Raw genomic sequence first — 14,599 nt, 5'->3', positions numbered from 1 at the left:
AGCCTGAGCAATTAGACAATTAGAATGAGGGTTACTGTTTAAAAAACAAACTAGTCATTCAAAAGTTCTGGTATCTCATGGGGGATAACTCACAGAGGAGTAAGATAAGACAGAGCGCGTACCACCAGTCAAAGTCCCTGTGTATTGTATGCTACCAGTTCTCGCATATTCATGAGGGCCGATTGTTCGATCGTGCAGTGTCTAACAATCACGCCAGCGCTATGCCTTCACGTATCGCAATATAGCGTTGCGTGCTTTTCGCGATTACGCGATAGACCATGAAAATCTGCGGTAATTGCGTAGCAGTCTCGCCTGTCGCATTTCATGGAACAATCGGCCCTCATTATCGGATGAGGCGGAGACTTTGACTGGTGGTACGCGCTCTGTCTTATCTTACTCCTCTGTGGGATAACTACAATCCAAAACATAGAGTTCATGACACCCTCTAGTTAGGGTTGCCAAACCTGTGATTTGGAGGCACAATTAGACAACTTTTATAGATTTTTGAAATTTCCTGTCCCATAGAAATCGGGACGTCAGCATTACCTGTGATCAGAATCCAGCCACTTGTGTCCCTCTGGCTTATCCCTAGTCTCAAACTTCTCCAGGAATTCATGATAATTCAGCTTAGTTCTCTTATTGATGCGAGACTTCCCATTAATTTGGTAAACTCTTCATCGGCCATGACAAACATCAGACCATCTAGCAGACGACGGAAGTCTTCGCGGGAGACTAGACCATTGTGATCGTCATCGAGCTTGTAGAATGCTGCACGTAGGCTCTGTGGTAAGAAAGTCAGACATAAAATGTTGCCACACAACACCAAACACACACATGCTATTCAAGAGATCAAATATCCATTATTGCTTAGAAAACGGACACTTAAAAGGAAATTATGGGATCTGTTAAGCTAGCGCAAATGGTAAGGCCCTATAGTGTGTCTTGTCTCTAAGTTGAAAGTAACGCCATGTTGGATGTCGCAGTGGCAGTTTTGAATCCTGTGAGCTAACCTAATTCAACATAGAAGTAGAAGCGTGGTTTGTTTGTATACTGTCAATGCAACAGCGTAAATGCACTGCCTCTACGACAGCCAACATGGCTAAGTTTTTGAAAGCTAGCATCAGATATGGGCCAAAGCTACCATCAAGAAAATGTTGGCAACTCTGGCATTCTAAATGTAAACCCTTCTCCCCCAATTCAATGTTGATATGAAAGCACTTTTTTCAATGGACTCTCCAGTCCCCCCAACATTGATTGAGAGGGAATGGGGAGGGAAGGGGAAAGGGGAAGGATTGTACTTCAGAGCGGCAATGAAGAGTTGCAACATATTGTCAAGGTGTGCCAACTAATTTTTCCTTGATTGCATCTTTACCAACTTTCCAACTCATTGAGGTGAGACAATCTCAAATTCAACTCACCCCAAACCCTTGTCTCATTTTATCCTTCAGTACTCCCTCCACCTCCTCAGCACTCATATCCTTAGCCTCTAGCCTAATAGGCCTATGATTGGGTGTATGCGCCACCTCTGCTCCAGGGCCACCGACTCTCAAGTCTTCAAACGACTGGACAAAGTCCGAGTAGGTGAGAGGTCCTTGGGTAAACCCAACACGGTTGCATAATTCATTGAATTGATCATCCGCCATGTACATGCCAAAACTCATTAGAACCTGAAAAGTAAAATAAAAGGCATTGTGAGATTTCACAAAAATTGCATCCTCAATTTTAACATGAACACAGTGTTTTCACGGGCGGGAAATTTTGTCCAAATACTAATTAGTATCTGAAATAGATCAGCTTATAATATAGCATCCTTTATGTAAACATTCATGATTTTGTAATATTAAAGTTCCGGAACTTATTTATCCGGAACTTATTTCCACAACGCAGTTCCATCATAGCAGATTTAAGGTTAACATAGTGCTCCAATATGTGCATGAAGTCGGAAGTTGGTACTTTTGAGACGTTCCAACTGTTGAGTTGATGTTCTTGGTTTGAAGACACCTGTATTGACATGTCCTTTGTGAATGGGGACAGAATTGCAGAGTACAGATCTTATGCCCCCATTCACAAAGGACTGACTACAGGTGTCTTCAAACAAAGAACATCAACTCAACAATTGGAAGGTCTCAAAAGTACCAACTTGCAACTTTTTGATGGGAACAGGTCACGTGTCTCTTATTTTCAATATTACAGATTTTGTCTCTAAATTACTGCTTAGTGGGCTGTTTTGAGTATTCAATCCGGGGGGGGGGGGGCACTTCAATATGAAATGGATATAAGTGTAGGGCTGGCACTTTCGCAGTAAGGGGCATTTGGTGAGAGCAAAATGCAAAAAGTAAAAAATATGGGGTCATTGGGTGAGAGCATGATTTTTGGCATTCGGTGAGAGCAAAATGTAAAAAATATGGGGTCAAGGGTGAGAACATGACCTTTTTTAAAGCAACCTTTGGGTGGGAGCCAAAACAGTGCCACAGAAACCTCGAACATCAAATTTCTAGTGCTAAATGGCTTCAAATTTCTTTGTTTTTTCAAAATAAGTAACAAAATCAGTGATAAATGAAAGTTGCTGTTCAAATTGAAAAAATAAGGGTCTTTGGGTGACAGATCAAATGGAAAAATATGGGGTCTTCTGGTGACAGCGCATGTGTTCGCAAAAAAATATGGGGTCTTTGGGCAACAGCGATGCTGAAAAAGGGGGTCTTAACAGCCCTACATACGCGTCACCTCCAAAGTTGGAGTACCCCCCCCTCCCGGGTATTCAATCTATCAAAATGTTTTCTCATTTTTTTGTGAAACCTTCAGAGCCCCTTAAAAAGCTTAGCATGTCAAAAGGTTGAGTCAATGACTTGTCTACAGAGTAATTTGAAATTTCTATAACGGAATAGATTCTTTTCCTGACCATGCTTTTAAAGTTTAATTTGGAATAACTAGGAACAAACATCTACTCAGTGGCGTAGCGTCATAAGGGCACGGGGTGGAAGGGGGGGCACATGCCCCCCAATCGATCTCAAATTTATTTGGAAAATGGCGAAAAAGCGGCTTGTGCCCCCCAATCACACCCGGTGCCCCCCCCATCATGGTCGGTGCCCCCCCAATATGATGACCCATGCTACACCACTGCATCTACTGCCCTACCTTTCTGAATTCCTTTGAGGTGAGCCGTCCTCTCCGATCCTTGCAATATCGTAAGAAGTTCGCCCTGATACTACTAGATTTCTGTGCCATTCTGTCTTTGATCTTGACTATAACCTCATTCACATTCATCTGACCTGTTCTTTCTAATGCAGTGTGCTGCACTTGCTGGAGCCTAAACAGAATCAAGACAATAATGTGCAGAATCAGTTAAATATTAAGATGCAAAGATGTACATTACGTTCTTTGAAACAACATGAGGTGACCAAAGTTGGAAATAACATATTTGATATTTTTTGGGACTAGGATCCAATATACTACAGTCCAGCCTCTTTTATCTGGCCATGATGGGATGACCAAGCATTGACCGGATAAGTGAAAAATCCGGATAAGTGAATTCTAAACTGGTCCCAAAAAGTAACTTACCAGGTAAGAAATTCGTCTGTCAAGTTCAAACGACAAATCGTATTATACTGAATAGCATATGAGTGGAAGCGGTGTACATTTACGCTGAGTTTGACACCTCATTTGTGCAAACAGATCAAAACTTTTGAAGTTATGCTCATTTGAACAAGCCTACTATCAAATTTGAAAGTTGCAGGTCTGCCCCAATGAATTCACACAGATGATTGAATAAGGACAATTGTCATTGAACTTTGGTCATTCTTCATCCTCACAAGAAGCAATAGGAAAGTTAGTCATGCAAAGAAGAAGAGGAGAGCACTGATTACACCTGTATACTGCCAACCATCTCAAGTGGTATGAGTGCAACTTTCATTCCAGTGGATAGGTTCGGTTAAATAAGCATAACTTCAAAAATACTCATCCGTTTGCAACAAATGAGGTGTCAAAATTCATGTAAATTAACACTGCTTCCACTCATATCCCATTTAGTGTAACACAATTTGTCGTTTGAATTTGACAGACAAATTTCTTACCTGGTAAGTTTCTTTTTTGGAGCAGTTTATGTAATTCTCCACTGAATGATCAAGTAACAAAATTGTAACAATAAAATATTACTCAGTATGGGGTAATAACACAAAGATGGTATTTGAGTGACATGTATGCAACATAGACATCATTCTGAATGCTTTAGAGCAAAACATTAGGGTGTTTTAGGTGTTTTAACACCTTAATGTTTTACTCTAAAGCATTCAGAAAAGCATTAAAAACAGGTTTTCCTGTGAAGGTCAAACATCCGGATAACAGAGATTTGTATAAAAGAGGTCTGGATAAGGGAGGTTGGACTATACCTGACTTGAAAACATCATAGAATAAATTGGAAATTTTACCTTGAGTCCAAATCAAACTGTCGCTGTTGTTCTGCAAGATCACTGAACACATGAATCCTTGTACTTGTTCCAACAAGATCTCCCGGTGATACATCTACACCTAGATTCCTAAGGAATTCTCCTATCATGACTTTACCACCTGGTGTCTCCTGACATTGACTCCATAACCTGAAAATGAAGAGGTTAACATAAGAGTACATTAATAACATCAGGTAAGTGGGGGACAGTTCTTCTGTCCAACAGCTCTTGAAGTAAGAATGTTTCAGTCTAAGAAATGATGCCATTCCTCTTATTTAAAATTCTTAGTCAGTGGGAGTGGTCTACTTCGTAGACACATTTCTGATTGGACAATCGCATGATTTCGGGTGCCGTCTATCAGGCCGTAGACGACCCCACGTCATCATGCGTCTTGATAATGCGTAACACGCGTGTAGAGGTGCTTGCAGCGTATGTATCGCGCTGGATGCGCAGACTAGTGCGGAATACGCAAACGCGCTAGCAATACGCGCAACAGAATATGTGAAGTTGTAAACAAGTTTCGTTCATTTTATAATGAGGGGAGTTTTTATGACGGTAACTTTGTTTTTGCTCTAAAAATTTGTTTACAGTTATTAAAATAATATTTAACTGACTAAGAATGAGAATAAACGATAGGAAATTTTATTTTGCCTATCCTCTACCTATGATAGGCGACAGGCAGGTCCAATATTTTTATCGTAGTGGATACCGGCTGCGCCGGCATCCACTACTCAAAATATTGGACCTGCCTGTCGCCTATCACACAGTAGAGGATAGGCAAAATAAAAATTCCTATCGTTTATTCTCTAAATACATCATAAGTGACTTATCTCTTACATTCCCCAACAGAAAACTATTAACCACTTTATTTCACTACATTTAAAATTTTTCAATTCAAATTTCTCAAGAACCAAGATTTGCAAATGCAAAATACCCACAAATATCAACATTTTTGTTTTTGACTTACATTTAATTTCTGATTTGTGACATAATTAAGTCCCGGTAAAAATGCTGGCCAAAAGTACCTACAGGGTTCATATATCTAGCTCCTTTCCAAATTCAAGGACTTTTCAATAACTATTTTACAATAACTGATTCCCCATAATGTTAACAATGATGTTATGTGCTAACATTGTTAGATCTCTCATCATCTCTTATCTAAATTACTGCAATCTTCTGTTCAATGCTATTACTATCAAACAAAGGTAACCTGAATTGTCTGCAAAAGCTTCAAAACAAACATGCTTAACTGATTTACCAACAACCAAAATCATGTCACATCACCCCTTTGCAGTTCAAAACTCTCCTTTGTGTTTACAATTCAGTCACTGACTGGATTCTGTCCCCAGTACATGAACAACTGTCTGGTGGGGCATACCAGTAGCCACCTGTTCTTGCCACAGACTCAACTTTCAGGTCCAAAGACACCGTACTGGAGACAGAGCCTTTTCGGTGGCAGTCCTAGGTCATGGAACAATCTCCCAACTCAAATTTCCAAAGCTAACACAGTCAAGTGCTTCCATTAATCTTTTAAACATACTTGTTTCATAACTCTTATGCTTAGCTATTATGTTTCTTGTTTTTCTATTGTATTTTATTCGTAAAGCGCTCTGAATGCCATCATCCCCTTCATGTGATGTAATGTATTTGAAACGAGACTTACTTTTCAAAGTGATCTTCTGACAACGGCACCACACATTTATCGATGATATTCTTGAGTGCTCTATAAGACAATGCACCTGTTCCTTCTGGGTCAGCTGCTACTATTGCTTTACTAATTGGTTTCCATTGTTCTTCTATCTTCTCTCTTACTATGTCTTCTATGGTGTCCCAGGCTAGTGTGGCTGGAGCTGGTACATCGTTAAAACGATGCTCAGAGTCTAACCACTTGTGTCCTTCCTGTAATGTTACAGAACATGGTATCAATAGTAAAGAAACCCTAGTGGAAATAGAGTTATTATAAAGCTTTGTATCTTAGCTGTTGACTTTACATTTTGATATTGTTAAAACATACGACTTGCAAATTTATGATAGGTTTCATATATTGCACCCAACTATCAACTTTATGTTAGGCATCATATTAATATTTTGGATTCAAAATAAAGCAAACCTTGGTTACAAATGATAAAAGCATAAATAACAAAGCATACCTTTGTTTCTCGTTCTTCAAATAGATCTAAAAATGAATGATAATCTATAGAATTCACATGATCTGGATCCAGCTTGGCACAGAGTTCGTGAAAATCCTCATCGCTCATACGAAAGGTGAACTTTTCCAAAATTTTGCGTAACTCTTTACGAGTGACACTCCCATCTCGATTCTGTCAGATATAAATGAAAACAAAATGTGAAAATGATAAGAAAGAACACAATTTCTGCAATTTAACCATGACGATACGACTACAGGAGGTTATGGGCAGGGTTCCTGTGAGGTCCAAATATTATGGAGTCCCGTTGGATCCCATAATCTGCAAATTTTGAAAATTATGGGGTCCCAAACAATTTTTGAGGGTCTTTTGACACAAATTCTCACATGTTAGTCTCAAATAAAAATATGGAGTCCATTATGATTATACTGTGCTAAAAGACCTCAAAAACTCAGTGTAGTGGGACCCCTGGTTATGGGACGCAGCAGACATGTGAAATTACACACAATTTTGCTATGACACATTGGGTCCTTTGGGCTATTCCATTTAAAATCCACACTACCCCTGTGGAAGATTTTGGAAATATGTTCTACAGGGGGAGTATGTATTTCAAATGGAATACACATTAGGCAGATCCATTTGAAACTCACCCTCCCTCTGTGAAAGATTTAGGTTGAATCTTTCTTAGAGGGTGTATGAATATCAAATGGAACTGCCTGATGTGCTAATTCAATCAAAATACATACTCCCCTGTGGAACATTATTTCCAAAATCTTACACAGGGGTAGTGTGGATTTTAAATGGAATAGCCCATTCAGTTTCATTCCTGAGTATAGTCAACAAACAATGGTTGTAGTGAAAACAATAGGAATCACACAATACATCCACCCGGGGGGTCACTCGCATACGAAAGTGGTACGCATGCTCATCCCCAAAAACGTTGAAAAAGGGTTGATTTTTGGCCTTGTGCTAGGCACAACATCTAGACGTTGATCCACAAGCCTCAGCACACTTTACAGGTTGTCGCTGACCACTATGGCCCCACATCATTCCATAAACCATTTAACAACAACTCAGGGACTTTTCAGCTTCAAGAGCGCACACCCTAGACATTCCACAAATTGACATTCGCAACCAGGATCAGCTCCCCGAGTTTCGTACGGGTTACAACGAGACAAGTTCCTTGTCCAGGGCAATTTCAAGCTAACTCAATTTTCCGCAAGAACATACGAAGCCACCACCAGGGTTCAAACCCCCAACCTCTCGCACCATAGCTGAACACCTTATCGATTGAGCTAACTTGACTGCTAGTAGTAAACCCACTGCGAAATCCAACATGGCGTTACTTTCAACTTGAACCGAGGCACACTATATCACAATAAATATTTCTGGATCAACTCACCTCATCGAATGCAAGGAATGCCTGTTTAATGGACGGGTACATATTTTGACATGTTTATGAAGCATTTCTAAGATCTCCTTAGCCGGCATACTGTTTTCTGCTTCACGGATTGGATTCACCCTGTGTGATAAATAAATGGGAATGTACAAGTTTAGAATGAATGGAGATGAAGAAGACTATGATCTTGATCTTGACTCAGAATTCACTGAATGACATACTCACTGAGATTGACTTATTGATGAGGTCATAAATTATAGCCTCATTTAGATGCCGAATACTTTTGTATTCAATTAACATGCCGAGGATGTTTTCCACCATTTTTTAAGGTGTACATGTGTATAAATATGAAATTTTACCTAGCAAGTGCGGACAGTATGTCTAACGTACGATACAGGACATATCTCACAAATACATTATACATGAATTTGCAGACCTCCTTGAACCAAGGATGGTCCCCATTGCAGAGAGGTTCATGGTTTAAATATGAAAAACATGCATTTGTCCTCATTTGCCACCATATTACTATGCACCCCACATACAAGCAAACAAGGACCTAGGATTTTCCAAACGAGGACCTTAAACTCGTATTCTGGTCAACTTCCTTGGTTGAAGGCATTTACCAACACACCCCTTCTTGTAAATACCTCCAAACAAGGACCTCATTCTGTAAATGATATTATCCTATCTAACCGAGGATCCACACACCTGATTTCAATCGACACACAGTGGACCTACCCCACACACCAGACAGCTTCCTCTCCAACCGTGGCCCGTCCTATACCCCCTATAGGTGGACCTGGTTATATCTAGCAGATCGAGGATGTCCATGGTCGGAGGTGTGTCCTCGTTTGTGATGTGTGTATCCATATTTAGGTCCTCGTTTGGAGGTATTTACAAACACACATACACGCTCCCCCACCCCACACACATGAACCCCATACACACATGCACCCCTCCCCCACAACCCCCCGTGCTGTGAATACTTACTTATGATTGCACTTTATTGGTATAGTCTGACCATTGCCCTCTAATCTTGGCTCTTGAAATTTCTCCAGAAAATGTTCCCATGGAATCTTATGAGATGCTTTGAAGCCAACACTGAAAACAAAATGTACTAAAAATTTTAATTTTACTAAAAACATTTATGTTGAAAGGGTTTTTGCGTACAACCTTTTTTCTTCTCAAGCTATTTATTTATTTATGTTGTCACACCTTTTACAAATAGAAGAAAAAAATGTTGAAACTGCTTGAAAAGTTGATTTGAATCTAAGAGCATGCAGCCAATCATTAGAACTATAAAAAAAAAACATGAAGGGAGGCATCATATGTCCAGGCCCATGCACAGGGGGGCTGCAGGGTGTGGCCGAACAGCCCCCCCAAATTTGCCAAAGTGTACCAAAAGTCCCAATGTTTCAAAAATCAGGTTTTACAGGTTTTCATCAAAAAGGTCCAAATTTTGGAAAGAAAGTCCACTTTTCACAAAATCACCCCCCTTGGGAAAAAAGTCCTCTTTTTCAAAATCAGCACCCCCCAAATCCTGCATACGGGCCTGCATATGTCAATTAATGTACTTCTTTGATCAACATCCTGTAGTGCCTTTTCAAATCAAATTCACATGAAAATATTGTATTTCTTGATGTAATGTTTAGTAAAGCTGGACCTGGCCCCTCATTTGCTAAGATTCTCAAGTCAATAATTAGACTTGTACACTGATCAGTGCAAAAGAGTGTTATTCTTCTCTCACTGCTTATGTAGTATTAATCACAAAAAGATCTAGCTCATAATCCTTTATAATGTACAGAGATAGATGAGTTGACTTCTGATGTCAATGCCTGAGAGTATGCGCACGCATCATCAAAATTTTCATTGTATTTTGCCCGGCAGTATGCACGCGCATCATATTTTGATCAGGGCTCGTGTTTTTAAAACCCCGCCACATCACAATAAGGCTATTGAATAGTGTAGTGGTTGCATGTGGTTCACTGAAGCAAATCGATATACCGGTCCCTTGCCTTTGTTGATAAACATTGAGGTCAACTCATCTATAAGATGCTGTTCAGTAAACTACCAAATGCTTGTGGAATATCCGTTTTGATAACACAGTATTTCTTCCTAATACCAACACTCATCAACAAACAATGATCAGTAACTAGTCCAAAACAGAAATGTTTTATAGACTCCTAAGATGTCGCCAAGCGTCTGCCGCGCACCTCAGCCTCCTTACGAAGAGCTCAGATGTGGCCCTGTGATCCTTCGCCACTTGCCTGCCAAGATGTTCGACTTGTATCAAAGCGCAAGCGCTTGTCAATGAGTTTCAGCTCCTCCTCCCAATTCGGGAGTAGGATCCGCGCATCTTGGCCGTGAGCAGCAGACGCTTGGCGACATCTGGGTCCATTTCAGGGACTCTCAGGTATGTCTCGTAGTCCCTGCGTCACATGCAGAGGAAGCGTGCAAGAAGTATCATAATCAACATCGGAAACGGTAAGATCATCCGGTTAGGAGTCTACTACTAACTAGAGTAAAACAAAAACATTGTGCACTTACTGGTCCATGACTTCAGAGAAGAGCTGATCTGACATAGGTACCGTAAAATTATTCAGGATACTTTTCAGATCTTCTAGCGTTACATAACCATCATTTTTAGCATCAAATGCCAAGAACACCTTCTTTATATTCACATAGTTTTCACGCATCTAAAACGATAAAGAAAAATTAAAATGTTATTAGAAATTATACCTTCTTTAAATTATAAAACGACACTTGCAAGACAATTGACAGCCACGGTTGTTTGATGTAATGTAAAACTATGTCATTTTTAAGAAAAGTTGAACAATGATGGTGCTATTTATCTTAAATCTTGTTTACATCTTTACAAGGAGTAGACACTTGTATAATGGTATTAGAACATCAGAAAAAATACTAACAAATGGCAAGGAAATTTTCAGAAAACTTTTTGCCATGAAATGTAAGGAATAAGTCATATTATTTGGCTAATTCAAATTTAAAATATATGTAAATAGCGCCCTCAATTAGCACAAAATTTACAGTTTATAGAATAAAAATTACCACAAAAAAGCAGAAAAAGATGAAAAATTTGATATAGAATCAAAAATCTAACTTAAAAATAGCTTTCAAATATATGTGTATTAGTATGATAGCTGTTGGCATTGTCCAGGTCTAGAATTCAACATTATTTAATGTTTATTGTTAGAAAAATTAATAAATGATCACATCAAACTACTTTAAAAGTCTTGCAGATATGCATCATAAATCATGTTTGCATGTTTACTGATCAAGAACATAAATGGTTCAACTTCATGCTGTTTGTTTAATATTTTCTGATATGAGAAACAAAGTGTACATTAGAATAAAAATATCAAAAACTTTTTACTTAATTATTATCATAATCATGGTACTTCAAGTCCATACCAGAAAATATACATTTCTATAGTAACCACATTAGAATAATAGAGTTTTGGAATTGAATCTAATACTGCAACTTACTTTTTTGCAACTTTTTGCTACGTTGCGTCTGGAACCACCAGACTTCATCAGGCAATTGACCCACTGCCAGTATTAGATTCAATTCCAAAACTCTGTTTGAAACTACTGGATGACTAAGAACATTCACTCATTTAACATTAGAATAATAATTATAGACTTACTCGTTTCCTAAGTTCAGCTTCAATTTGTTGATAATTCAGTCCCCTGACAGCATCATCAGTACGATTTACTACCGCCATTTGTTCCACTTGTTTTCTCCGGTCATTAACACGCTGTGTGTGAGATTCTACACAAACAAAGTTTTAAAGAAGTTGTTAGATGTACACACACAGACACCCCTACATACATGCAGTACTTTGCTAAGCTACACTACATATGTTCCTTGTACTTCTACACATTTTAATATACAAATATAACACTATGGTCACAAACCGTAAACGTTCGTCTAATGGCGCTATGGGCTCTCTTGACATAACTGGAATTTTAGACACAAACTAAAAGTGCCCTCCATAAAAATCCCACCAGCAAATAAGGGCATGTACCCTTAATTCTTGTTGGGATTTTTAGAGGAGGGAGCTCTCTATTTGTACATGAAATTTACCCCAAGGCAAAGGAGCCCAGGGGCGCCATTAGGCAAACATTTACTTTAATCAGTTTGCTCAGCCTTATGCTTCCTTAAAGGAAATTCAAACAGCTATTTATGACAGTGTGTCCCAAATTCTTCACCCAAGAGTCCTTTTACTCTTCTGCCAATGAAGTGTGTACTTACAAAAGGGGGATCTAGACTAAATCATTTGTTGTCTACACTGCGCATGTATTTGTGTAATGTTTGTAGTGACGACTGAATAACCACTCTACCTATCGGTGCCTGTGTATTAATGGGCCATTCCATTTCAAATCCACACTACCCCTGTGGAAGATTTTGGAAATATCTTCCATAGAGGGAGTATGTTTTTCAAATGTAATTGGTCAGGGTTAATTATTTTGAAACCCATACTCCCCTGTAATATGGCTTTACCTACATCTTCCACAACTGGAGTGAGTATTTCAAATGGAAGTTAACCAATTGTCTGTTGTATTCAAAACTCATACTCCCTCTGTGGAAGACTTTAACTAAAATTTCCACAGGGGTAGTGTGGATTTTAAATGGAATAGCCCATATGTATTTCTTTCAATTCAAAATGGTAAAGTGTTAACAAATTTCACATAAGAGATCAAGGTGACAGGATCATGCTTTGAAGTTCTAAATAAATGTGTTCAATAAAAAATACGGTCAAAAGATAAATTTGGACACAACTGGGCAGTCTCAGATCACCAGAATCTGTTGCTAAAGTCCGACAATTTTTAACGCTTAATTTTTCAGTCATCAACAATGAGGGTGGCAGTCTAATGCAATTCTGATTAGCTAATTGAATCATGATATAGAATATCAGTACCTCATTCAATGAACATATAGCATGCGCATCAACAATCACATAATGACCCTGCTGAGACTTGGAAGGAGTGTAATGATTGTTTTGATTACACATGTGTATCTAAGATTAAATCTGTTAAGGGACTCGATCTTTTGTGCGTAATTATAGAGGGCCAGGGGAGTCACTCTATCATTAAAAAAATTATTTAAAGGAATCAAAGAGCCCTAAGAATAAAAACTGTAGTGTAATTCACGCCAGACACAATTTCTTTATATGATAAAAATTAATTTTTGTAATCGATCAAAAAACAAACGTTTTATATCAATTTTAAATTTAGCCTGAATCCGTAAATATGATACCTCTCGCCATTTTTAGGTCAAGGCTGTTTTTACCATTATGCAGCGAACCAATGTTGAAGCTATTTCACATACATGTACAAAACATTCTAGAGAAAGAATGGGGCCATATACTGTTGAAATATCTTTTGTTGATTTCGAATGATAATGTCATGAAGTCGTAAATTTTAAGGTCAAATTCCTAAAACCAAAACAAAACATTGCGACGCAGATATCTCCCGACTTATGCAATTTCATCATCACATCAGTGTCTTTATTATTTGTTTGAAACCTTTCCCAAACGTTAGTGCTCTTTATGCATAAAACGGCTAATCTATCTTTACAAAACGCGTCTTTTTTAGTAAACAAAAGGCTAAAGATGGCATTATGAGATTTATCATTTATCATTACATCACTCCTCCACTCAACTGCCACCGTGGCTGAGCGGTAAAGCGCTAGACGCGTAATCAAAGGAAGCCTGTGGAAACTTTTTTTTCTTCAAAATTCATGATCGCATTCCGAAATGAGTCACTTGTCGGTAAATCATGTATCCTTAAAGACTCAAGGATTCATTTTTCACTAACTTAATGGGACTTATATAGAACCATTACGTAAGCTCATCGCTTTATAAAAGAAAAACATTACGTGAACACAAAAACATGCACTCACAACTACATAGGTCTCATGGTTCTTGTGGCTAAGAAAGTGCTAAAACAAGTTTCTCATCTTCAATAGTTTTTTACATGTATTAATTTTTTTGTATGATTTAGTTTATTTCATTTTTTTTATTTATTTCTTCATTAACCTGGGACTAGTAATCAGTGACCAGCATTGTTCTCTCTTGCTGCCCCAGGATATTTTATTTTTATGGTAGAAGTTACCAACTCACTTAATTTAGTTGACTCTGGAAAGTTCTTATCATGCCTGGTTACATTGACACCCAACTTCTGCAAAAATTCTTGGTAGTTGACTATTCCACTATGATGAAAGTCATACCTCGACCATAATCTGTGGAAAATAGCAGTAAAATAATTATTGCAGAAAAAATTGTAGAAAAAATTATAACAGAAATAAAATTGTAGAAAAAATAATTACATAACCAATTTCTGAAAAATATCAGTTTTATAGTGACCATCAAGCTTTGAATCATTATGTGATGCAATCAAGAAAAATGAGGCGGATGTCAGGAATATTGATTTTGAGATATAATCAATAATAGTATTCAACTTCCTTTGTATTTTATTGTTCTGAGCAACCCTAAAATGGCCATATCTCTGAAACCATACGTCTAATATTATGATGGGGTTTTTAGCAAAATAAAAGCTCTGAAAATGGCTCATATAATGAGATTGAA

The 14,599-nt window shown here is 38.2% G+C and overlaps 1 protein-coding gene across 1 annotated transcript in view; it reads right to left on the bottom strand.

Annotated features, from left to right (window-relative positions):
• LOC140165930 (EF-hand calcium-binding domain-containing protein 6-like) overlaps window positions 1-14,599 on the bottom strand; it is a 44,369-nt gene that overhangs the window by 18,825 nt on the left and 10,945 nt on the right. Inside the window, 13 exon segments of the mRNA XM_072189272.1 lie at window positions 547-646; window positions 649-781; window positions 1,419-1,667; window positions 3,136-3,307; window positions 4,425-4,592; window positions 6,106-6,341; window positions 6,593-6,763; window positions 7,992-8,038; window positions 8,041-8,111; window positions 8,979-9,089; window positions 10,536-10,684; window positions 11,657-11,781; window positions 14,135-14,253. Coding sequence (XP_072045373.1) covers window positions 547-646; window positions 649-781; window positions 1,419-1,667; window positions 3,136-3,307; window positions 4,425-4,592; window positions 6,106-6,341; window positions 6,593-6,763; window positions 7,992-8,038; window positions 8,041-8,111; window positions 8,979-9,089; window positions 10,536-10,684; window positions 11,657-11,781; window positions 14,135-14,253 — 1,851 coding nt within the window.

Source organism: Amphiura filiformis, chromosome 12, assembly GCF_039555335.1.
Source record: "Amphiura filiformis chromosome 12, Afil_fr2py, whole genome shotgun sequence".
NCBI classification, from domain to species: Eukaryota; Metazoa; Echinodermata; class Ophiuroidea; order Amphilepidida; family Amphiuridae; genus Amphiura; species Amphiura filiformis.
This window is presented reverse-complemented; position numbering and strand designations above follow the sequence as displayed.